The sequence below is a fragment of the Pyrgilauda ruficollis genome, unplaced genomic scaffold (assembly GCF_017590135.1).
Source record: "Pyrgilauda ruficollis isolate IOZ18807 unplaced genomic scaffold, ASM1759013v1 scaffold12, whole genome shotgun sequence".
Lineage (NCBI taxonomy): Eukaryota > Metazoa > Chordata > Aves > Passeriformes > Passeridae > Pyrgilauda > Pyrgilauda ruficollis.
The window spans coordinates 8,549,628-8,576,596 of NW_024510321.1; the positions used below are offsets into that span (position 1 = coordinate 8,549,628).

The 26,969-nt window shown below is 41.5% G+C and overlaps 1 protein-coding gene across 1 annotated transcript in view; it reads right to left on the reverse strand.

Annotated features, from left to right (window-relative positions):
• The window catches only part of ADARB2 (adenosine deaminase RNA specific B2 (inactive)), a 109,593-nt gene that overhangs the window by 78,974 nt on the left and 3,650 nt on the right, over positions 1-26,969 (reverse strand). Inside the window, exon 3 of the mRNA XM_041488963.1 lies at positions 18,550-19,454. Coding sequence (XP_041344897.1) covers positions 18,550-19,454 — 905 coding nt within the window. The remainder of the gene's footprint in view (positions 1-18,549; positions 19,455-26,969) is intronic.

A 26,969-nucleotide genomic window follows, 5' to 3' on the forward strand; every position in this document is an offset into this window, starting at 1 on the left:
ACAGCCTTAGCTAGGGCATTCTGCTCGGTAAGACAGAGGCACAGACTAAGCCAGGGCCCTGGCAGAGCCTGTCCAACCTGTATTCCTGTCCTGGTGGGCTGGGCTGGAGCCTGGTTTAGCCAGTGTTTGTGGTAGGAGCCTGCTCCTGTCTGCTGCCAGGGCCCTCACACACAGTTCCATGGTGGCACTCAGCCAGGACCTGCTGGGCACAGGGACACAGAGGGGACCACAGTCTCTCTCATTGCCACAGAGCTGCTGGGCAAATGCTAGATTCTGTTGGAAATAGGCTTAAAGCACATTTTTCCTCCCTGGAGCTACATGGTGTGGGCCATAACATGAGCTGGAGTGATGGTCAGGCCTCCTCTAGCAGAGCCAGCTGGAGATGTCCCCAGCAGCTCCCCAGCAGTGCCAGCTCTGCTGGCAGCAGGACTGGTCCTTGTCCCAAAGCACAGGCTTCGGTCACCTCCACGGAGGGCACTTAGTGCACTCCTGCTGTGTCTCAGCAGGAACAAGATGTGTTTGCTTTTCTCCTCTTTGAGTGGACACTGTTTTGTTAATCTATTGTCCTACTGGGTTTAAAGTAGGTAGATCTGCTCATCTGCATTACAAGTCTGCTGCTGATCTTCTAATGAAACAAAACACCTTGCAGTGAGTCTCTGGAGTACCAGGGATAACTGAGTTTTTGTATTGTATTTGTAAAGTTTCTGAATATTCATGTCTTATCAAAAAATAAACCCTTTTCTAGATAAATTAAGATATTCATCTTAATGGGTTGATGGTGATCACTCAGACCTATAGTAATTTCCCATTAAATTTTAGAAAAATCTCAGCTCCAAACTGAACTCTAGGTTCTTTGCTACAGGAATGAAAGAGAATTCCAGAAAACATTTGAAATAATTAATTTTTGTTTTTATGTCACTTGAAAATTTTAAAAGGTCCAGGCTAAGTACTCACAGTGCATTAAAAAATATTTTCCCTGAAACAAGTCTGGACTGCAAATGAACCCTAGTCTCAAGAGTCATGTGGAAAACAGGATTTATAGTGAAAATACTAGGTCAGCATAAACAATTATGGTGCTGTAATGATGCTGAGGGCTGGATTGGTTCTTCCAGTTTGTTTCTAATAGAAAGAAAAAAAAAGAAGCTCATATTCTTACCTAGAGAAAAATGACCATAGAACAAGCAATAATTCTTGCATTCTGTTTTGGTAATACCTTCAATTTAACAACTGTCTGTGTGAAGGAGTTTTTCACAATGAGTTATTTAGTCACTGTGCCATCTAGGGTATAACTGTCATTCTGAAGGGAACATCCATGCTATGATTTGCTGTCAGTCTGTTGTACACTGTAAGTCCATTCATTTTTCCCCTAACAGGTGAAGATAATGATATGATACACAGTAAAAGATAGATGATAAAAACAATTCTTTAAGGAAAAAAAAAAAAGCCCAACAGACAAAAGGGGTTTGGCAGGAAAATATAAAATGTTCCATTCTTCCTTTTAAAGTACTATAATAAAACATGTCTGAAGTGAAGTACAGATAACAAAACAGCAGAGCATGGGTCTGCAATCCCAGCATGATATCGTGTAAGGAGCAATCATGAAGCATTCCCATCACAGTTGCCTGTCACACATTATTAACAAGAGTGTTTAGGACTACTGAATAACCATGCTAGAGGGACATGATCCGCTTACAAAAAAAAAGCGCTGTATTTTTATCAGTTGCATTTGACTTGACAGTATTCTGAGTAATTTCAAACACAAAGATTTTGAAATCAGAGAGAGCTGTTTTGATCTCCTCATCCCACTTCCAGCACAGCACTGACCATGGAAGTGTTGTCATGCTGAAAGGAACCCAGTAACATGCTGCTGAGAGGAAAACCAAATCAAAAATACCCTGCTCTATCCTGCTCCTGCTCATGGCAACCGATAGATCTTCCTGAAGACTAGAGAAGAGCAAATGTCACTCCTGTCTTCAAGAAGGACAAGAAGGAAGAACCTGGGAACTTCAAGCCTCGCAGTCTCACATCAACCACCAAGAAGGTGGTGGACAAAATCCTTCTCCAAAGTTTCTCCAAACATGAAGGAAAAGAAGGAGACTGAGGAACAGTATATATTGATTTATGAAAGGGAAATTGAGTTTGAGAGACCCTGATAGCCTTCTATTATGAAGTGACAGGCTTGGTGGATGAGGGGAGAGTAGTGGATGTTGCTTGCCTTGGCTTTGTTAAAGCCTTTGACACCATCTCCCACAGCACCATAATGCACAAGCTGACAATGTATTGGTTAGATTGTTAGTGGGCAGTGAATTGGACTGAAAATTGGCTGAAAGCCTGGGACCAGAAGGGTAGGAACAGTGCCACAAAGTCCGCTTGTAGGCATGTCACTAATGGTGTACCTAGGGGTCAGCACTAGGTCCAGCGCTATTAACATCTTCATAAGTCATCTGGGTGATGGGGCAGTGTACCCTCAGCAAGTTTGGGAGGAGTGGCCTCCCAGCTTTGGGAGGAGTGGCTGATAGATCAGAGGGCCATGCTGTCATCCAGAGGGATGGGGGCTCAACAGGCTGGAGATATGGGCTGACAAGGACCTCATGAATTTCTCAAGGAGATAAGTCAAGTCCTGCACGCGCGGAACAACAGCCCCAGGTACCCAGATGGACTGGGGGCTGACCAGATGAAGAGCAGATTTGCTGAGAAGAACCTTGGGATCCTGGTGGATAACAAGCTGCCCAGGAGCCAGCAGTGTCACTTCATGACAAAGAAGGCAAACAGCCTCCTGAGCTGCATTAGAAAGAGTGCTGCCAGCAGGTGGAGGGAGATGATCCTTCCTTCTGCTCAGCATTGTGAGGCACACTGGAATGCTGGGGCTGCTGCTGGGCCTCCCAGTAAAGGGGAGAGATGGACATACTGGACTGAGTCCGACAAAGGGCCGTGATCAAGAGACAGGAGCATCTCTCATAGGAGGAGAGGCTGCAAGAGATGGATTTTCCAGCCTGGAGAAGAGAAGGCTCAGTGGGATATCATTAATGTATAGAAATACCTGATGGGAGGGAATGAAGGGCCAGACTCTTCTTGGTAGTGCCCAGGGACAGGATGAGAGGCAATGGGCACAAATGAAAACCTTACATTCAATCTGACTGCAAGAAGGCTGCACAGAGAAGTTGTGGAGCCTCCGTCTGTTGTCATACTCAAAACCACAGGTGGACATGAGCCTGGACAACTGCTGTACCTCGTCCTGCTTGGGCAGGGACTGGACTAGATGATCTCCAGAGATTCCTTCCAACCTCAGCTGTTCTGTGATCCCATTTATAAAAACCTTTTATAACCCACCTCCTACTTTCAATAAATTCCATAATTAGTAATAATATTTTTTATTTTTAATTTTTTTTTAAAATTTGAATCTTCCAATAGCAGTCAGAGAGAAGAGAAAGCTAAAATTAATAAAACAATCACAGGCTGCATCACCAAGATGCAAAGTGCTATATTTAGACCTATACTAAGCTCTGTGCCTAGGTTTCTTATTGACAATATCCCTTTAAATTAAAAAAAAGCAAAACCAGCTGGTGACACAGCCAGTTACTTTTTTTGTCATCCTCTCTTTAGGCTACTCAGAGATATCTGCATTGACATTAAAAAGCCATTATAAGCAATTTAAACTCTGAATTGATCCTGACACATACGTTCAGATCTTCCTCATATGTCCTTTCAATAGTTCTCAATTCAAACTGAGAACAACCATCACCCTATAAACAGAGGAGATAATTATGCTTTATTGATTAGCCTCTCAAGGTCTGAATGGAAACCAGGCAGCTTTCTAAGAACAGCCATCAATGTGGGTTTTAAGTTACACTATCTCAGCATTTTCTTGTACAAATATTCCCAAAGTGTGGTTTTTAACATGGAACCTGTACCAAACAAAATTTTTCCACTAGCTTCAGTGAAAGCCAGCATGTCAATGCAGATTTATAAATGGTGGCTTTATATACCTCCCACAGTTGTGTCCCTGTGCTACTGCTATGGGTTTACTCTTCCTCCCAATTGGATATAGAAGAGAATCAGAAGGGTAAAAGTGAGAAAATTCACAGCTTGAGTTGAAGAAGGTTTATTTGGTCTAATATTAATGCCTTGACTCTTGAGTTTTCCCCTTTCCTCCTTCTTCCCCAGGCTGCAATTGCTGAGCATGATGTAATACAGTGTGGGATACCCCTTTGGTTAGTGGGGGTCAGCTGCCCTGGCTGTGTCCCCTTCCAATTTCTTGTGCACCCCCGGCATTTTTGCTGGTAGGGTGGGGTGAGAAGCAGGGAAGCCTTGTGCTGTGTAAGTCCTGCCCAGCCACAGGTAAGACATTGGTGTTTTATCAACACTCTTTTGTTCACAAATTCAAAACACAGCACCATAAAATCTGCTATGAAGAAAATTAAGCCTATCCCAGCCAAAAGCAGGCACCCATTCAGTTTCCTCCGAACACTGGTTCATTCATCTCATGATACATGGCTCATAACCCCATGTATCATGGGATAACCTCACAACCCCCACAGATGCATTGTGGACTTCTCCCTTCCCCTAACAAACTGCAACCCCCTTCACAGCTGCCAAATGCAACAAGTACTCCTGTTTAATCCAGTGTCAACATTGATTGGCTTCAATTTTGCTAAATAAGGATTTTAACACCTGCCCCATCTATCCTATAACAAATGTACCACAGCAGACTCATCAACAGACATCTGACTAAGGATATTTCCAGTTTACAGCTGAACCTCTAATCAACCATTTCTCAACCTTTCTGCTTCTTGCTAATAAATCCTGTCAGCAATCAGAACTAGATACATTAGAAAAAAAAGGATAATGTAACCATTCTATGTCTGAGTTTATCTTACTCTTTGAGAAAAGGAGAAATAGCTTTGTTATGATTACTGACAGTCTTTTGAACTGGCAACTCACTTCACTGAGAAACTGGGAAATTGTTCACAGCTGTTACTACAATACATTTAAACTCTGATGATCACTTTTGGGTTACCTACACAGGTACAAATAAAAGATGCACTGTTTTTGTGAGTGCATTGCTCCCTGTGCAGGACAAGTCTGGGTTGCTTTTGCTCCTTCAAAGTCCCTATTTTCAAACTGTATAGATGAATGAATGCCTTGAGATATCTTATGCTATCAAATTTAGTTGAACAGTCTCAAGGATTGCTAAGAGCAGCAGAAAGCTGATCACAGAAAACTAATTTGGAAAGCAGCCTGAAAACATGCACAGAAATCTCTTTTGCGGAATATTCACATCACATGAATGTCTGCTATCATGAAGGGAGATAAAAGGATGGGCAAACTTCTCTGACTGCTTCATTGGCCCTTCTAGATTCTGCACTGCAGTCGCTGCAAAAAATGTATGGAAAAATGTGCAAAAATATTTAGCTGATAGCTCTATGCCCTAAACAAACCACAGAGTTCTTATGTACTTCACTAAACTCACAAAAAGAAGCCTAACTTTGGACTTGCATAGCAAATGGTCCCTCTGCCATTGTTTTTAGTTGTTCAGTGTTTAGTTGTGTTTAGTTGTTCATGATATACAAGATGAAAAAAAGAGAATATTTTGTTGTACTTAGAATTATCCCACTAACTAAATGTGTGAAATGTTTTTTCACACATTTAGTTAGTGGGATAATTCTAAGTACAACGTATACAGGGCACATGTGATATACAGGGCACATTTTTCCCAGTGATAAAATAAGAATGACCTCTGTGACTTCATTTAGGTTCCACCTCTCCTGAGTTACGAGCCGCTCCTCACTTGTAAGGTATATCCCATATCTCACTCAAACCCTCAGTGGACCACAAAACTCCCTTCCAGAAAAAATTATGCTTCCCTCAGTCTGTGGAGGATTACCCATGTCAGGCAAAGTTATATTATTGTTTTTAGTGCTGCTAGGAATTACTTGCAGGATGTTTCAGCTCATTACCTCAAGTTTTCATCAGCTATTTTCCGAGCGTGGTAACCTTTGTGATGCAGGTACTGTATTTATCTACAGTATTGATTCTGCTTCTCCTGCTACAGTACATGCAATACATGTAAACAGAAGAGTGTTTCACTACCAGCTGGTAAGGTGCAAAATGGTAGCTGATCTTGCAGCTACAAAACACAGATAAAACCTTGAAGTAATCAGCTGAACTGTCATGGAACTAATTCCATGATATAGTGGAAGCAATTATTTGCACTTATGGGTCTTATTGGAAAATACAATCAGCGCTAAACCAATCCTGTTAGTGTTGTCAAGGACACATTTAGCTCCAAATGCTCCCCTTTTAATCAGTAACCGGTTATTAATTAATTAGGTAGCGATCATGTTGCTTTCCATACATGTGTAGTATTATTGCACTTGATATTGTGCCTCTGCACCGATCTAGCTGCTGTTAATTTGCAGCAAGTGCAATTGTGTTAATGTGCTCTAATGCCAGCTATTATCACAAGGACGGGGCAGCTGACATTTAACCTGAAATCACACTGAATTGTTCTCACAGCTGCCTCCTTGCAGCTCCAGCCTGCTGCTGCCTGGATGAGGTGTGCTGGGAGAGAGGAGATAAAGGGAGCGTCAGGAAATGGAAACCAGCAACTGGGCAGTCAGAGCTGGGAAGGGAAATCAGGCTGAGTACTTCGGGAGACACGGTGAGCCCGTGCCCGGGCAGGGCAGAGCTGCCACCCCTGCCTGCAGCCAGATTGCTGCCTGACAGCAGCGGGGACAGAGACAGCTCTGGAGCACAGGAGCAGGTCAGCAGAATGTGCAGCAAGTGGAGGGTGTCTGACAGCTCTTGCTCGTCAGCTGTGCTTCAGGGAAAGATGTATCCCTCTTTGGTCACAGCTCTGCAAAATCATCACTTTTAATGGCGGGGGTGAGGCTGCCCGTGGAGAGCAATTTGTTCACAGCTAATACAGAAGAAATCCTTTGTCCTCCTAGTATTAGTGATGCTTAGTTGTGCTTACTAAATGATGTATTTTTTCAGATTTTTCTTCCAGTCTGAAAGCTTTAAGCAGGACCTGATACCAACTGTGTCAAGAGAGAAACAAATACTAGTAGAAAGCAGAATTTATCTGAATTGCATTTAATAGAGGCCAGAAGCAATGAGCTAAGGATATTCAGCTGAAGCAGTTCAGTCAGAGATAGCTCAACTTTTTAGTGTGCTTATTTAAATAGAGAGGCCTGAACTGGAGATTAGCTATTTATCAGCTGCAGGATGGAATGAGAAACAGCTGCAACATATTTCAGTGTAAGTTTTATTTGCTATAAATCCACAGGTTCAAATTCTGCTCTGGTTTATGCCTGTGGGAATAAGGAATAAAGGTATTATCTGCCCACATTGTTTTGTGGCTTCATGCCTATGTATTTCAGAGAAAATTTAGTTTATGTTGGTTCAGTTATTCACCATAATCTCTTAACCACAAAAAGGACTTTTAATATTTGTTATGGTAGCAGGTATATGTGCAAAAAATAAGCTCCCAAAATACAATATATCGCATAGGTAGCAAAACACAGCTCAAATTACTGTCAAAGAATTTCCCTATGCCTGCCTTTGCAAGGATTTCACTTCAAGACTGTGCTGTAGCTCCAACAGTTTCCTTCCCACACTTGTGGTTCTTGCTTGATTTTCACCAAGGGGCTCAATTCCACCCCTCACTCCATAAAAAACTGCTCCTACGTCCTCAAGGGAGTACTTTCTGTATTATAGGCTTCTATTCCTGACTCCAGCAAGTGCCCTCATATCTGCAGCTGGGAGCAGCCCTGCTCCTGCACAGTGGATGCCACAGCCTGGCAGAGGCAAGTGACCTGTGCTGATCCCCCTGTTGGCATCTCATGGTTTGAAAGGGAGGAGAAAAACCCAACTGCTGCTAACCACTAGAGTAGGAGTGTTTTGTTTGTTTGGATCAGTTTCTGTCAAAGGCAGCCTGGAAGCTTTATTTTATTTTCTTTTATTTTTTTTCCCCTCCAGCTTGTCTTTGCAAAGTTTCTTTCTCTTCCCCTGCTCAGTTCAGTCACTGGCTGGTTTATCTGGTGACCTCGTGTTATCAAGGGCTCCCCAACAGATCCCTTGGATTTGCACAAGTTACTCCTGCTCTGCCACGGGACAGCTTTTCCCAGATTTTAGCTTTGTTACATGGTAAGGATGTTAGTCTGCCTGTAAAGACTATCTAGTTTGGCTTGCTTGATGGATTTTTGTTATATAAAGGAGAATGCAATTTTTAAAACTTTTTTTTCTTGTGGAGAGAGGAGGGCTCAACATCTCTCTAAGTTCACAAATGTCCAAGAAGAGATGCAGGCAAAGATATAAATGTAAACTCCTGCCTATTCATAAGGGGAAAAATTTCAAAATATCTATATCAAAGGCTAGTAAATTTAAGTCATGTTACTTTTTTTTTTCCCCATGAATCTAGGATTTAAAAGAAAAATCTATGCACTGTAGCTTGTCAGTGTTTTGGGGAATGCTATTAATTTCTTCCCATCAGTGTTCTCCAGAGTATGGTGACAGCAGTAGCCGATCCCCCTTGTACTTTGATGTCTCTCAAAGTCAAAATATAAAATATGCAGCTGAAGGCTTTTGCCCTGAAAAAGCAGAGGGCATCTCCTATCAGTAGTATTATGATTGTGACAAAAAATATCATACATTTAAATAAAGAAAGAAAAAAATGGAAGGGAAAATAATCTTATCTTGACAGTTCATATGGCAGTACTTTGTGGCTTTGTTTCTAGATTTTTGTTTTTTGTGAATTTGAGTAAAATAGCTAATTTAGCAAAAAAATTATAAATTTTAAGATGCTTTGCTGTTCTTCTCTAATTAATAGCCAGCAGCAGGTGGAAGGGAAATACAGTCCACAGACTCCTCCAGACATGCTGAGCTACTTGCCAGAGTAAATGTTGATAGTTTAGGTCATGCCCAAACCATCAGAGAGCCATGAATTATGGTCAGCAGGAATTTGCTGCAGCACTGAAGGTCATCTTTGAAGAAGTCAGGCACAGAACAGACGGAGGTATCTTTGTGTCAACAACTCATGCCCCTGTTCTGGTAATGTCCATGTAAATCCACACAGGAAAAAATCCTGATTGGGTTTAATTGAGCACTGAAGGGAGAACATGCAATGCCACAAAAGGCAGCAAAATATGACAGTGTTTTAATGTGTTGTCACTCCTTGCTGGGAATAGCCAAACACTCAAACACTTGGGCAGAGTTGCAAGCTCAGTAATCCATAGGATCCTAAAGAAAGAATGTGCCATGGCTTTTTATTTTTTTTATTTTTTTTTTTTTTGGTAAGAGCTGATAACTGCCTTTAGCATCTGTGAAGGTGTTTTCCAGACTGGTGACCCTCATGGATAATTCCTCTTCTCTCCATGTGATTGTGTTATGAGCTGCTATAAACATTAATATTGGACAATTTTCATGCTGCTTTCCAAACACTGCCTGCTAACTTTTGGCTCAGACAACAGTTTTAACAGATATGTGATATGTTTCTTTTTTTGATGCAAATTGCTGATACTCAGACACAAAAACGTCTGTGTGTCTCTGATTTGTGTCCTGTAGTGTGCATCAATCAGCACATCTACCCCTCATTGCTGCCATAACCACAAGCCTTCAAGAAACTTGACTGCTGTCTTACCAACCACTGTTCCCTGCTTTTTTTCTAGCTTGCTTTTTTTTTCATCTGCTCCATGTTGATGGCCACTGGCTTGGTTTGCAGAGGGCTTCTGTGTAGCTGGGTCAGGATAAAATAAGCATTTCTACTCCTCTCTTGGACACTGTTTCTCTGCAAAGACCAGGACAACCAAGGCCTAGCAGTATCTTTGTGATGCTGTTCTGAGCTGTTCTCCATAGGATTATTAGGCACTGGGAGTTAGAATTACTTGTGTGTATTTCAAGGCAAGTAAAAGAAAAGCGGGGTCTCATTCAGGAGTAATGAGTTTGTTCTCCAATATCCCTGTGAGGATTATTCCTTAAAAGTACAGGGCAGAGTTGATTTGGATAAGAACTAATTATCAAACAAGAAAAGAAGGCAGTGTAGCTGTCTCCACCCTCCCCAGCAGACCTTGGGGACACACATTGTTCCTTGTGTTTAACCTATTAAAGCAGTGACCCACATAAGAGGGAAAGGAGTTGATTATAATTATTTCTGTGAGCATTAGTGCCCAGTTCATAGAAGATGGCCCAAAAATAGGAACTCGATAAGAAGAGCACTCAACAGGAACAGAAAATTTAGAGATCATGTGATGCTTTGATTATTCTTCTGAATAAACAAAACTGCATTCATTGTGTTAATTGAATACATTTGCTCAGAGAATGTACTCTTTCCACCTTTAGTTTTTAAAGATGAACTGGATAAAGAGAGCAGAGACAGCACAAAAGGAATTGCAAATTAGCATGGCTTCAGTAGCATGGGCTCATTGGGATGACATCTCATTGTAGCACTGATTTTAAGATACCATTGTGTGAATTCAGGTCTGATTATGGGGCTGTGTCTGCAGCAGACATGATGACAAGTAGGTTAAGAGAAATCATGCTTAGGTATTTTCATATCAAATGTCTACCCTGGTTCAGAAGACAAGTAGGAAATAACTGCTCCCTTGGAAGTAGACTCTGACTTGTCAATTAGAAAACTAGAAGGGTGAAAAATGAACATGAATTTGTTTTAAAAAAATAGTACTGCAGAATGAAAGGTAGAGGAGAAAAGTTTAATAGATGCATTAATATTTTATATGTCTTAGAATACAGTCTAAGAAGTTGATGGATGTCATGAGACCTAGACAGTGTTGACTGCTTTCACTGACTAAAATGTGATGAATGGAGATGGATAATTTACCCACTTTTCCAGTGATTACATGTACTTATCTCCCCTTTCTATTTCTTATAAATTTGTAAAAATATTTTACCTTAACAAAAGTTCACATCATGCATCATATATGAGCAAAAAGAAAAAAAACAATACCCTTTCTCTAAAGTTTTGCTCCCATTAAAAATCCAAACTCACTAGTAAGATGCCTGTATCAAGAGAGCACTGTGTGAACAACAAAGAATTTTACTATCTCAAAGTGCTTCAGCCACTTGTCTGTGGTTGTATAAATGTCTAAACTCATGAATCATATTTTACATCTAGTATAACAAGTCCAAAGTCTGTTCTGTTCATTACTTCTCAGCAGTCCTAAGATTAAGCCCTATATACTTTCCCCTTAATTTTATGACCTGCATACTATTATGTGTGTGTGTGTATGTACATAATCATTTCACATTGAACACATTGAACATGTGTGGACATTTTAGCTGAGAAAAAGGGGCAGGAGAAATGTTGCTTTTCTTCATGACGACTACACAAATTCACTATTCACTTGAGAGAAAAATAAAATGGACCAAGATGTTCCCTTTTCAGTGGGAGGGGGTGGCCCCTCTGCTACATGTGGCACTGGGATTCTCAGCAGCATCTCTGGGAGGCTTTGAGCCGCAGCCCTGCCAAGGTGCAAAGGCATTTTGTGTTGTTAGTTTTCCCCTCACACGATGATGGATCTGCCTGCCACAGGGCTGGCACAAGGACCACAAGAGGGAGGCAGTCATCGTAAAATAAATGCTAGGAGCTTGCCTCTGATACTCCACATAGAAGGAAAATTCTGCTTGAATAATTAAGGCTTCCTAGATGTGAATACAGATAAAAATAGATAAAGAACATGGTTTTGGCAGGACTTTAACACTCCAGTTCAAACAGAAAAGGCTTTTCATGGAAGTCAACCAAAGAAAAATTCACTCTGGGCACTTGTATTACAGCTCCATTTAGCGGAGCAGAATGATCATGGCTGTATTTAGTAGGTAATAATGAACCATCATAAACAAAGTTGGGATGCAAGTCCAAGATTAAGTGGCAGCTTTAACAAGGTCCAGCTTGCCGGGAGCTTTTTGAAGTGTCCCTAGCTCACTTACAAAGCCAGAAAACAACAGAAGCAACTCTGACAGCTGCGAGAGTGTCTGGTTTAGAAGAAGGTTTTATGTCTGGATGACACCAGACTGGGATTCAGCTTTCATGTACTAACTAGGTCTGCTGGTTGCTGGAGCCCTAATCATTCTGCACAAACTGTCTCACCCTAATGAGTTGCACAAATAATAATTCTTCACAATCAGATCCACACCATCAGCTTCATGGATAGACAAGGCTGGTTTATTGAGGTAAACAGCACAAGTCAGCAGAATCCATGCTGGGTCTCACTAGCCGTGTTTAATATGCAATCTGAAGGGAAGAAATCAAATGCAGTTTCTGTGGATGCATGGATGGTATAAAGTATTTTCAACAACTAAAGAGCTAAAAGAGCACCCAGCAGCCAAGTTAGATAGTTAAATCTGATTTACCCTACTCTGAATGCACTGTGATCACCATGGACCCTTACAGTTTTTATAAGGGAAAATTAGAAACTTTTGATTTTCCTTTCTTTTCAAAGGAAGAAGAGGTTTGGATTGCTTAAAAGCTTAAATATAGAAAAAAATATAAATATAGAAAAATACTTTTCAGCCTTATATATTTTTTCCTTGAAGATATTACAATTATTTTTTTTTACTTCTGTAAATTAGGATTGACCATTCATTAACTAATTACCACAATTATTACCACAATTACCAAATATTATTAATTAGGTGAGTGGTACATTTAGAATTTAACATCTCATTTAGGAGAGTTTTGTTTAGCATACCTAATGCTCTGAAAGCCCTGAGCATGCTCTATATCACATAGGACTTAAAGATGAGTGCAGGGGAATCTTTTGGGGATTGGAGTTATCTCTGGCTGGGAGTTACACAGTACAGCAACTCAGGAGCAAAAGAGAGAGGCAGGGAGTGTGGAGATGGATACATCACCTTCTTTCTGCAGCAGAGAACTGCAGGATTATTGGAGCCCAGTTGATGCAAAGTTATGTGTTGTTTTGCAGTGATGCTTGCTTTTCATATGCAAATCCCTTACTGTGTCTACACATATGTGCTGATGCTGTGAGAGCAAGCAACCAGAGTCCTTCCTACCCTGTTAATTTATTTCCTGTAATTCCATGCAGGTAGCCATTCTGCATCTCTGTTTGATCTTGCATGGATTATATACATTAAACCAAAGTAATTTCTTCATCTGAGACTCAAGCTGTAATCTCTCTGGGGCAATAAATATCTTTGATATTCCTCTTGTATGAAGGGTGAGGAGGTGGTCCTTGTTACTCACTGTGAGCCTAGAAGTGACTACAATCCAATTAGCAGTCAACATAATAACAGTATCCAGTAAACTAATGCTGTGCCTCTAAATTGGTTCTTTTGCCATTGTGTTGCTTAAGAAACTCTAATCCTATAAATTTCTTGATTGCCTGTAGCTCTGATTATAAAAGCAACTTTCCCCACCTACAGAGTAAGAAATAGATGGCTGAAAATCAAATGTTATTTGCATTGCAAAGACTTCTCTCTGGTCCCCACCATTTCTGTTTCTAGCATTCTCCTGTCAGGAGCTGCACACACACCTATCAGCTGTTTCTCTTTGTGCAGGAGAAAACAGAGAAGTTTATAAAACTGTGTACCTGCTCAGTTAACCAGACAAAGCTCTTCACAGAAACCTGTTGGAACAGCTTCTCAAAGCTCAATGCCTGCTCCATGTGCTGCTGCTCTTCACACTGGAGTCAAATATATCACTGCCAGCCTCAGTCCTGGCTTAACCGTGACATGGACGAGAGGCCACAGCTGTCAGGAACTTGGTGAATGAGGACAGTGAGAGAAATAACGTTAAGGAGGCTGGAACAACTGACACTGCACAAAAATGACCCAGCTTTGCAACACAGGAAAACAGGTTTCTGGAGGGGAGTGGGTGAGAAGTGTGGGGTATGTGGCTTTCCCTGACATGGTGGTTGCTCTTCCCATGATGATTCCACTGTCTCACCAAGGTGCACTGAAGTTAACTGGCAGGAATCCTTGACTTGCTCAAAGTAAAGAATCACTGCCTGTGGGATTGAGGTTGCTTTAGCCTGCAGATGAATCTTTTGGCAAATAGGGGATTTAACTGGATCCAAAAGGTTAGCTGTATTTGCCAAAGAGAGAAACCCTGCTCCTTTTTGATGATACACACACAAAACAAAATGAGGTTTTTTTTTTTTAAATAAATAGACAACCCCTGCTCTGGAGGCTCTGGATGTGAACAAGCAGCAGCAGCGTTAAGCCATTTCAAAGCAGAGTGAATGCAATTTTCACACCTATTCTTTTCTAATTTAGGTTCATTTGAAATCCAGGCTCCCCTCTTTTACTAATTTGTTATGGCAGTATTAATTAATGTTATTGCTCTACAGAAGTAAGAATGCCATTTAGACTAAGACAGGTTAGAAGAACTACAAGATTATAAAAAGAATTGCAAGTTGGTCAGATGCAGCTGGGGGCCACATTGATCTCCTGAACTGAACACACTGCATTTGGAAAGCCTGGGAGTGTGTGGATGAATTTCTACCAGAGCAGATTCATTAGCCTGGTTATGTCAGTGCCCTCTCATGCTGTCTCCTGTACTGGAATGTAAGAACATGAGCTTCCAAAGTGGGAAGAAACAATTGTCAGACTTCCATGAAAGCTTATAATTGAAGAAATTGCATTTTATTTGTTGGAGAATATGAGTTCAGACAAACTATGCCAGGAAATAAGGAGTAATATTTAGTGACTTATACAAGGTACAGTGAAGAGTTGTAATTTCCATTCTCTCGATTCTCTTTATGTCTGCCATGAGTTTAGTATAACTCCAGGCTCCTATCTTAGCTACTCCAATTAACACTGTGTGCCCAGTCTCTGGCTGTCATTATCTTGTACTTCAGTGCCTAGCACAGATCAAACATCTGGTTGAGGAAGAACTGGCAGGTTGATGTGCCAATCTTGTGATCATTTCAGGTGATTCTTGGGTTATCTCAGCTAACTACCTTCTCTTCATCATACACTGGCAAGTGCACACATCTCCCAGTCACTATTGTACCTGTATGAGACTCACAGAAGTGGATTGATGCACTGCTGATGGCAGTAAAGAAGGCATGATCTCAATTATCTTGGTTTTAAATGATGAGATTAAATGTTTTTTTTCTGGTGTAAATTGTAATATGCCTTTGTTTACCTTTTGTATATAGTTTTGCAGTTAGCCCGAACACATTGCACAGCAATCACAGGAAAGTCAGAGTCACAGCAATGTTCTTTTAAGAAAACACTGGTATTGTAAAGCCCTCAGAATTTCATAATGTGTTTTCAGTAAGTGTTTTCATAGTGAGAGGCAGCTGAAGAAGCAAGTTGGATTGCAGATGACCCAGGGAGTTTATCAGTTTCTAGCTTTGCTATTCTTGTAGCCTTTTGTTTCACCTGAGTCAGAAGAGATCAAGGTGACAGGGTTTTGCATCCATGCTGTGCATTTCCTGGTGGTTCAGGAAGCCTCCTGTGTAGACAGCACCTCTCAGGACAAACTGGACGATACAGAATCACAGAGTCTCAGAATCATTAAGGTTGGAAAAGATTTCCAAGATCATCAAGTCCAACCTTTGACTGACCATCACCATGCCAACTAAACCACATTAGTAAGTGCCACATCCAATTGTTTCTTGAACACTTCCAGGGTTGGTGACTCCACCACCTCCCTCAGCAGTCCATTCCAGTGCTTAACCACCCTGTCAGGGAAGGAATTCTTCCTGAAGTCCAGCTGGAACCACCCTGGCACTGCTTGAGACCATGTCCTCTTGTCCTGTCACTGGTTGCTTGGGAGAAAAGGCCAACCCCCACCTGGCTCTGCCCTCCTTTAGGTAGTTCCACTTATTGTGCCTCTTTTGACATTTTACATTGAATCTCCCCTAGTCAGCAAGGGAAAGTGTCTGTCTGTCCACCTGAGGCCCAGGCTAAGGGACACCAGGTCCCCTGGGAGCCCTGATGAGCAAGGCAGAAATGTCAGTGGTTTGGATGCCAGCTCATAAAGACATCTGATTTGTTTTGAAACTCTCTTGGACGCTGTGAAATCCAAAATTTCAGGACAACTGGACAACAGATTTTATGACTTTTGGCTATTTCCTGTTTCCCATCACAAAAAGCCAAATTGTGGCCTCCTAACACCACTGATAACAGCAAGGCAAACAGGAGAAGAGACATGCAAAATGGGAATTTTTGAAAGGACAAACACAGAAAAAACAAACACACTCTTGGATTCTACAAAATACTCAAAATATGCTGAAACTCTTACGGCTGATCGTTTGCCTGTTCTCACTACCAATGAGTTAGCTGTTTGATATGCTAACAAATACAATTAAATACATAAAAGGAATGAATGGTTGCATAGGACAGTAGTTGCTCCTTGTTCTGTGAGGCAGTGAGCAAAGTCAGTCACTTGATGAGGTACTGCATAATAACACAGTGAGAACAGGAAAAGATGCCGCTGGATTTAATGCTTAAGCTGAAGTCAGTGGACATAAGTCTGTTGGTTTCTGCAGAATTTGAATTATGATTTAGTGAGTAACACAAACTCAGGTTTTGTGTCATAGCTGCTATATCTGTTGATGAGAGCAGCTTGTAAGGAGGTCAGCAGAAATCAGTGTTAAGGCTTATCTCTCAATTAATGCGCTGAATGCTGGCATTAAAAGTAATCTTTTAGTTGGACAATACATAACCACTCAAGAAATACTGATGGAGAAAGTTCAGTGACACCTTTTCACTGACATTTATACTTCCAGAATAGTGAAGAGAGGAAGAAGATAAGGAGGGCAGCAGTCTACAGAAAGGAGAAAAGGCCATAAAAAAAGGGAACATGCACTGGAGAATATGTCGCTTAATGAACAGTTGGAGACTGAAGTAAAATGTGATATTCAGGCAGAAGGTGAGTGTGAAGCTAAGAAACTAGGGAATATTTCAGAGAGCTCAGGAACTGAGGCAATGATCCTTGTGGTGTAGTTTCAGAACATGACAAAGCAGAGGTCAATAAATACATGGTATTTACCTGCTGACACACCCAGCAAAGTTCACTGGGTGCAGCAAAGCAACCACCAGAATAGGATTGCTTATAACCAGAATTCACTTGGGTAGGAAACACTAGAGGTATCTTATTTAAAACTGTGTGTACTTTGAAGGAGCACTAGAAAGGTGAAACTGATGTGTTGGCTAAAGTTTCCAAAATGCCTGCAAAGCACTCTGTTAGAAGATCACTATTATTATTGAACTATGATATTACCCCACTGGTTCACGGAGTTTGCAAGGTGGAATTAAAAGAAAAGTGGAGGATTGCAGTGTATTTTAGAATCTCTTACATTTAACATGTTTTCTTTTTGGAACATAGAAAAGAAACTTCTGGGTCACCAACTGTAATTCCTGGGTCCTGCAGGCAGTCATGTTACCTAGAGGATTAATCCCCTATCAAACTCCTTGAACATATAATGGCCATCTTTACTAATGTTAATGAGAATTGCTACTCGTAATTTGCATTTACACACTAGTTAAGGATCTTGAAGTGTTCTTTTATATAATATGCTCATTTTTATTACAGGCATATTGAATTTAAATGACTTGCCTAGGGTCTCACAGCAAGCCAACAGCAGAATGACTCTTAGCGCTCCTAGTGCTTTGCATTAAATCCTGGACATTAACAGCTCCCTTCATAAAGGGAGCTTTGTAGCTGTGGATCACCTCCTGGTGCTGATGAATCAAACCTTTTCTGGTAGCGCAAACAAATCCATAAATTACTTGAACCCATGTAATGTTTCCCTGTGTCTGCAAATCCTGACTTCCTGTGAACTTAGAAAATTGACACAAGTCTGAGTAATGCTTAGATGGCCTTTGGTGTATGACCAATTACAAAATTTTCATGTGCGAAGCATGCACCTCAGATCTCTATTTTCTGTATGAATACAGCAGTAATCTCTACATTTGTTTCAGGAAAGCTTCAAAACTTTCAGTATATCTTGTGCTGTTGGAAGCATATGTGAAAACAAAAAAGCAAAACAAAAACACCAAGCCCTGAAATCAAACCAACTAAACACAAAAATAACCTCCAATAGTAAGACTATAAGAAACAAAATTTCTTAACTTTTCCAGTGGCAGAATTTCTCTGACACAGGCACATTCCTTATCACTGATGTCTCCTCTGAGTAGCATGGTCCTCATCAAAAATTAACTCTAAAAGGAGATGGAGCATCCCTATATATATGGGCTCTTCTCTGTTAAGAAAGATGCAGTACCACAGAATCACCTGAGTTTTCTGCCTGTGTCACTATTATTGTTGTCTGTAGCAAAGTGAAATGTTGATATTTCCCCTTACATTATATTTCCCCTTATATTATATTCCCCTCCTCTATGCCTCCCATGGAATGAGCTTCAAATTGTACCAAACGATTTCAGGATACTATTTCCAAGCTTTTGCCTGTGGGTTTTTCTATGGGAAAAGGGTTGTTTTGTGGCACGACACCTGCTGTAACATGAGAGGAAACACTGGGTAGACCAACATCAGCTACAGCAACACCAATCCCACTCATCAAAAGAGTTCCTCCAAGGTGGTGGCAGCTACCCAGGAGCTCTCACCTGTGGCAAGTGGTGACATTTACTCCTGCTGGGAATGTGGCTGGGCAGACGAATGTTAAAGAGGGCCTGCAAGGCCGCCTGCGCCGCTTGCCCCTTGGCCAACTTCTTGCTACGTCCTGAGCCTTCAAACGTTCTGCCGTCCACTCTCACGGCCATCACAAAGCTCTTGATGTGCTGCTTCTCCACCGTCTCCGAGAGGCAGACGTAGCGCAGGCCGGAGCGCAGCTCATTGAGCAGCACCACCGGGTTCTTCTCGCTCTCCGCCTTGGCCATCCTGTGCTTGCCCGGCTTGGCGTGGCCCATCAGGTCCAGCGTGTGGCACAGCAGGCGCCCGTGCCGGTAGGCGGTGGAGAGCAGCTCGTTATTGACCGGCTTGTAGACCGAGAAGTCCTCGCTGTGTGTGGATGGTTCGAACTCCTTGAACAGAGTGTCTGGGAAGTCTGCCTGGTCGGAAGTGAAGTCCGTGGATGGGCTGATGCAGTTTCCCATGGCGAAGTGGGCTTGGCAGGCGTTGGGAAACTGAACGAATGACTTGAGAGCTAGCTCTGCAGCACGCATTTTGGCTTTCTTTTTTGTGGGGCCTGTGCCTTCAAACGTAAGTCCATTTACTTCCACAGCAACAGCAAAGACTGGAGCATGCACTGGACCTGTCTGGGACACCATTTTATATTGTAATCCTGGTTTGAGTTCGTGTAGCTGAACCAGAGCGTTCTTTGGCGTCACTGACCATGAAACTTTCTTCCAGATAAGCTGAAGTTTGCAGAAATGGCCATTATTGCCTTCCTCTAAGGGTCTTTTCCTCTTACTGCTAGTTGTTCCCCCTCTTGCCCTATCAGTAGATGCTATTGGATGATCCTCCAGGTTGCCAATGTTTCGATTTTCCTTTACTTCTGCACTGCTGGTACCTGTCAGTAAAGAAAGGAAACAACTTGCATTACAATTGTCATCATCGTAGCTGACACTACGCCTAGGGCTGTCAGAATAGCCAAAAAAGAAAAAAAAAGAAATAGTTGCTAAGCCCTTTTTAGGAGTGTTCCTTAAATATCTGTGTAATGGTTGGTTTATTATTTCTAGCACAGTTTTTTCGCATGTTCTGAATGTTTACTTGTCCCTAAAGGTCTGCTTCTATTAGTCATTAGCTTTCTGTTTTAAGAAAAGATGACATCATTCAAAAATGAAGCATAATGGATGCCATGTGACTTAAATGAACTGCTTGATAATTGTTAGTAAAATGTAAATAGTTTGCAAAATTCCCTTAGGATGACAATTGTTCTATAATCCATGTGGGTGAATGCTTATGAACACATTATTAGAAACCAGAAATGATTCACAAACAGAAAAATGGGCCAATTCATTGAATAATCTATTTGCAATGAATACATTGACTGTCTCTGCTCACACCATAACCTCTTGCATTGTCAACCTAATGAATCCAGACCAGGAAATGATCTGACAGACCTTCATAGCATTTGAAACAATTTGGTCTGGACTCAAATCCCAGTTTAGTAAGTGAGTGCCTTTCTGTCAAACTCAATTGCAGATACCCTTAGTTTCTGCATCAGCAACAACTAATATTGCAAAAGTTGTAGATAAATCCCAATGAGACCAGGAGAAGCCAGAACATCATGATGGGAGAAATTACTGATGTAAAGGATGATCTGTGTCAAAGAAAAGCAACAGGAGAGAGAGAGAGTGACTGCCAGGAGCGCCAGGAAGGGAATGAAATGCCAGTGGGGAGCTATGGAGCGGGGAGCACTCTGTTGTTGAACCAATGAATCCCCCCTGCCCTGGACCATTCCTGTGCAATGTGCTGCAAGGCAGTGAGTGCTCTGTGCCACAGCAGAGGCATGGCTGAGAAAGGAGAGTCATCCCACTGATGTCCTGAATGAGACACAAGATGTGCTGCTGGCTAAATAACCATCCTATAAAATTTCTGTAATTTCTGATGAGTTGTTTCAATGTCTTGCATCTCTGACACATCCTCCTCCTGTGCATTCCCTGGGACAGAGACAAAGGGAGGAAGTAAATATGGGTGTAACCAACCTACAAGGCAACCCATCCCAGGAGAGATGCACCTGATCCCTTTCCTGCACAGAGCACTGTGCAGCTGCCTTCTTTACTCCAGGCACTGCTGGGCATGGAGCCTTTCCCGGGTTTGGTTTGTTATTGTCAGACACTATCATGCCACCTGCACAGACTGTGTCAGTCCCATGCACAGAGAAGGTCCCTGTGGTCCTTAGGGGACAGAGAATGCTCCTCCCACTTTCTGTAGGGGCATGGCCATTTCTCTTCTTTCCCATGGCCAGGTTTTCTCTCTAATCTGATAATATAAGTTGGTAAGTATGTAAGGGGTGAGCTTCTGGCTAAGCTTTGAGAAACTCCTGTTGGAGCACTATGTCTGTGCCGCACCCCAGTGTTAGGCTGGGCCAACAGAAGCACAGGAGCCTGTGGAGATCATGTGGAACCAGCCATCATGATTAAAAACTTCCTTTGTATCCTGAAATGTTACACTTGTTTTTAATATCAAAAGATTTTTCCCATCAGAGCACTAAGTCTGCACTCATGCAAGTTGTTCCACAGAAAGAGGGCCATTGCTTAGACAGGAGTAATAATAATGGCACAAATGCCATGTGTGGGGGCCCATTTGCAGAACTGAGTCTTTAGGCTCCCTCACCTGAAAACCCTGCAGCACACACTGAGCTTCCAGCCTGGGTCTGTGTCTCACCAGAGTTATCACCAAAGAGCTCTCTTCTGCAGTGCATTGCTGAGGCAGAACATGACAAATTAAGGTTTTAGTGACTAGTTAATTTTTACTTTCTGAAGCTAAGGGGACAGAATGAAGACAGGTGAGGAAGGAAAGAAAAGCAAAAGACCTACATAATAGAAAAAGAAAAGTTTCATCATATGGTATTCAGCTGTATAAAATATGACATCTTTAAACCAGCCTCTCTGGAAATAAGACATTTAAAAGATCATGATAACTAAGGCACAAGGATAATGTGCTGTATTCTCATTGAGTTCACAACTCTATTTATAGAGACTGCTCTGAAGGGAAAGGCAATATCAGCTTTAACGTCCTCTATCCAGTTTGGCAGTGTCTCTGGCCATTTTCTGTCATGACCCTTTCTCATGTTTGCATCCCACTCAGAAGACATCTCTTTAGTTATGCGTATTTTTTAATGTAAAGGAAAAATATTTTGACACAGACATATTTTTTTTAGCAGGAAACAGGTTTGGTTCTGTATTTCACACCTCCTCTCTCATCTTAACCTAATAGGTTTTTACAGAGCCAATTATGGTACATAATGATACTGTAGTCAAGAAGCATGAAAAGAAAGATAGCTCCTGCTTCACACAATATTCAGCTTTGAAAAGAATTTGTATTGATTATGCACCACTGAATAGGAAAACTCAAGAGGCTATTTGTGTTTATCATTCATATTGTCTTATTCCATCTGGTTTTTCTTTCATGGTCAAAGAACTGCGGATTGGTGAACATGAATGTGTGACCTTAACATCTTACCTTAACCACCCTCAATACAAAAATGATTAACTAAAACCACAAAATAAACATTACTTATTTCTATTAAATTGTGTCTATAAAATTGTCTAGTCCATGTTTTGGCCAACAGAGGGTTTGCCTTGATGAAGTGAAAAAAATGCAGAGATGCAAGTGTAAAACTTCCAGAGATGAAGCACGAAGGATGTGTGGACAAAGCTGGGCATGCACAGTGATGCCATGCCTGTATTTATGGTGTGCTTTAGCCTCGTCACAAGGAAGAAAATCTGTGCAAGTACCCTTACAGCCAACCAGATTTTAGAGCACCTGGTCCTGAAACACCAGGAAACAGCTCAGTTCTGGCCAGATCTCAGTAGGAGCTGCAGCAGCAAAGAGTCATTGTCTGTAAAGCAGAGGCAGCCTAAATTCAGTGAGTGCCTCAGAAAGTCTGTGAGCCTGATGGACTCGTGTGATCCCTGGCAGCTGCCAGGAAATGTGAAATTACTTTATACTTTCAGGTATCTTTGAAATAGGAAGTCTTTGAAATGTGTCTTTTATGAGACCTCTGTGTAGCAGACATAAGATTACCTCTCTAATGGTGGCACATGTACTTCTATTGTGAAAATCAGACAAAGCAGGCAAATGACACCAAACTACACAAGATAAATACTGTAAGCAGCTGTAATAGAACAATCACAAGCAATTTTAGAAATGAAGAGCGCTAAAAGGAAAGGGGTAAGTCAGAGGATGCACACAGGGAAAATGCAAAACTGTGGATCATTTTCAGTCTTGTTATTTCTCATAATGTCTTTGTTCTTGACTTTCCCAAATATATTCTTTACATTTGGGGAAAAAAAAAAGATAATAAATTATGGCTCTTCCATGATGAAAGGTTGGAGAATAATAACATTGAAAGGGGATGGAGTTAAAAAAAAAGGAGGAAGAAAAATACAGTTTTTGGCAATAGTTTCTAATTTATTTAGTAAGATTTCTAAAAAAGTCCTGCAGCTTTGCACTGTAATATCTCCCCAGGTAACTTGATTAATTGATTTTTGCCGTTTCACAGGCAACAGGAGACATTGTGATCTTTTATTTGCTTCAGTAATTGAATGGGAGAAAGGAAAGCAGTTAGTGAAATACATTTATTTATGCACTATTCCTCAATATTCTGACTGCTCTTTCATGTTTTTCTCCTTTTGGTCATTATGCACAGTAGAGTTAACCTAGAGAGTTTGCATCATCAAGAGCATTTCAGAACTATAATGCATCACTAATAATGACACTGACTATGTCTCTAGGTCTTAAGGGCTCTGCAGAACTAACCATCCAATACTCCACGCTACATTTGAAGAGATAATATTGTTCCTGTTGAAGGTTATTCTGCAGCCAAGCCAAATTCTAGGGAGGATGGGAAAGGAGAGGTGGTAGGTGGCATCTTAATTTTCACTGGCATCTTCACTATTGAATTACAATAGACACTACATTATTGAAAAGTTGTGATATTAAAAGAAAGAATTTTCAGTATCTGCATTATAGCCAACTCTTGATTCAACTGATAGCTCTGAGACAGGTAGTTACTGTCTTTAGAAATGTTTAGTAAGCATGGATTGCTTATTTTTGCTCTTCATCTATATCACATTGACTACAGATGTTAGGAGGATTGACTTCCATAATTCCTGGAATACTTGAAAGCAAAAAATCTTGAATCAGAAGCAGTAGGTATGAACCCAGGAGCCAGAGCAATGGTACCTCTGTCCAAGGCCAGCTCTGACATCAATTGCAGTGTAGGGCAGTCTCCTCTTGCAAGCAAGTTGGCGTTTCCATACACTTATTGTTTCCCAGCCAAGAATTGCGGAATGTTTCTGCTGGGATTTTTAGGTTGATATTCTTGACTTTGGAACTATAAACTTGAAGCTAACAAGGGAAATCACTCTTTTCTCTCTCACATGAAAACACACTTATGTATTTTTAAATCTTCATGTAAAAAGCCTAGGTAAGCCATGATTTCTCTGTTGCTGTTGAACACTCTCTGGTGGCTCACAGGGCTCAAGTGGTTAAAACCAGTGTAATTAGATTTTGTTGGTGTGTAACACCACACCACAGAGAGAATCATTACCAGTGAAAATAGTACAGGACTTTGCTTAAAGTGAAGACAAACCGTTTGTGAAAGGTGACTGCCATTGTCTTTAGCTGTTCCAGAATGAACATACTCTGCTTTCCCCACCTAACTGTCTGAAATAACTGTGAAATCCGTGTCTACTACAGATCTTACCAATGAGGGGAATTATTCAAATAATCTAATGACCTGACTTAGATTGATACTCAAATTCTGGTGCTGTCTGCCCAAGTTAGCAAAGAATGGCATGTTGCAGAAAATGTGGGCAGCCCATGGCAGAAACAGACCTATAGACATGCCTTCCTGAATCAGAGCCAGAACATTTTAGGGCCTGGAGAAATCCAAATGATAGCAATAGACACAGTTTTAAAAACAAAAATAAGGAAATAGTTTTGGTGAGGGATTGGTTGGAGCTCTGCCTCCTGAAACAGGTTATTCAGTTTTTTCTTAGAGACAGGGTTATCTGTCTCACAGTATGAGGTTGTATCCCACACTGTGGAAACAAAAGCTTGGGGCCTCATGCTGTCTGAAGAGGAATTTGACCAACATGCTTCAGTACATCGACTCTGAGTCTGGAATGTGACCTTCCAGACTGCTGCAGTGGTTGAAATCAGCGTGTTGGGGACCATCAGCTCCCTCTGCAGACACTGGGGAGGTGTGTGCTGCCCTGAGCCTGTGCCCGTGGCAGCACTCCATCATGAGATCCCCAGGAATCATGTGCTCCTGCTAGAGGTACAATCTGGATTCAAAAGTACCTGTGGCTGGTGACAATCTGCCTTGATCCCGTGGCAAAGTGGGGATGGCACATTTAAAGATCAGGGACAGGCATAGGCTTGTAACCTCATGAAAGGAGGACAGGTTTAAGCAGAGAACAGGGAATGATTATTCACTGTTTCATGCAATCCCAGCACTAGAGACAGCAGGTCTGAAGCAATAAAAGGGTGCACTTTTTGACAGCATTCTACATCACTCCTTGTTCCTGGCTGTTGTTGAGATCAGAACTATCAGTGGGCTCTGGAGAGGACTAGAAAGTTCTGTTGATGCCTAAGAAATATGATGATTCAGGTGCAAGCTCTAGCAGAGTAAATTTTTGCTAGGGGCTAGAAGGATATACCAAGGGGAAGATCCCCATTTAAATGTCCTTTTTCTCAAAGAATCATTAACAAATGCTGAAGACCATGTACAGAGCTAGGCTTCCTATTTCTAATCCTCTGTGATATTTGTTACATTCTTAGGAACAACTGCCTTCTGGGGATGAATAGGGTGTTCCTTTCCTTCCATGTTCAAGATTAAACCTTCATCAGAGACAGATGATTACTTTACCCACAATTCCATTCCAAAGGTGCATCGTGCCTTTGATAGGTTTTTCTAGTATTAGTTCATTGATTATAAACAACAAAAATCGTGTCTGTATGCTAATAATCACCTGTTGAGAATGCAGGTGTAGTTAAACTGCATGGCTCCCTCTGTAAAGAAGGCCTAAGGGAATGTGAAACGGGATTTGTATCCATTTCAGCTGGTGGAACTCTGCCCATTGATACAGCACAGTCAGGAAGCAGTGCTCCCACAGGATGCTCAGTGAGCAGAAAACTACAGGGATAAGCAACCTGCTTCTCTACCTTGCCAGCATTCTCCTGGGCCCTTGTTAAATTGTTAACACAGGAGAAGATTTCTCCACTTGTTCAGAGCAAATCTCTGAAGCTCTTTAAAATATGGAATTACTCCAGAGGTACATGTGTGCTATAGGCTTTAGTGGGATTTAGGCCACTATACTGCAAGTGAATACAGAAATATGGATGAATTTAAATTAATTCATATTTAAAAAAAATATTTAAAGATTCGAATAGTAACACCTAAAACATTTTCTGTGTACCAAGAAATACATAGCTGCCTTTTCACTGGAGCATATGTTTGACCAAAGGGAGAACTGGGTAGGATGACCCTGAAAACAGTGACATTTGCTGTTTCTCTTTCAGAAAACGTAGCTTACCCTGTCCATGTGAGCTGTTTTACAGCCCACGCAGGCATGAAGCTGTCTTGGTGTTACAGTAGCAACAAGAAAATGGTGTTACAGTGTTTGGCTTGTACAAACTTCCTACATTACCTAAAAATAACTAAGTAGCACATTTGGGAACTATTACGCAGGAGGTGCCTGCACAAGCTCATGGTGTGCATGATATGTTTCCTCTGTGTGTGTGTGCATACTTCTCACACGTCTTCCTGAAAATACAGCCTCCCTGGGAGCAATTCTGAAGGATTTTCAGGATTTTTTTTGCCTTTGCTAAGATCTGTAATTGTCTGCCTTCGCTGTGCAGCAGAGTAGTGTGATGTCCATGTGATGCTCAGCAGCAGAAAATAGCAGGCTGTGCTTCTTCGCTCCTCCAGCAGCTCCTCCCCGTGGTGTGCACCATGACCAAACCAAGGCAGATCAGCAGCAACAAGGGGAAAACACCAAATTCCTCCCACTAGGTGGCTTTAATAGGACAACATGGTAGCATGTGTCTGGCTGGAAAAGAAACCAATCTGGGAGGTGATACTAAAACATTGCTCATTTGGTTCAGAAAGCTTCCTTTTTTTTTTTTTTTTTTTTTTTTTTTTTTTTTAAGATTCAAGTTGTGTTACAATAAGCAGGCAGGACAACACACAACAATTGCTTCTCGGTGACAAATGGAAGGGCTTACTGAGGGTTATTAATTCCTGACTGCCACTCTTGGACTTCCTGGTGTTTGGAAGACTTCTCAGCTCCTTCAAAACCAGCAGGACTGTCCTCCAGCTGTACAGCCATGGGCTTAAACTGTTGGTTGA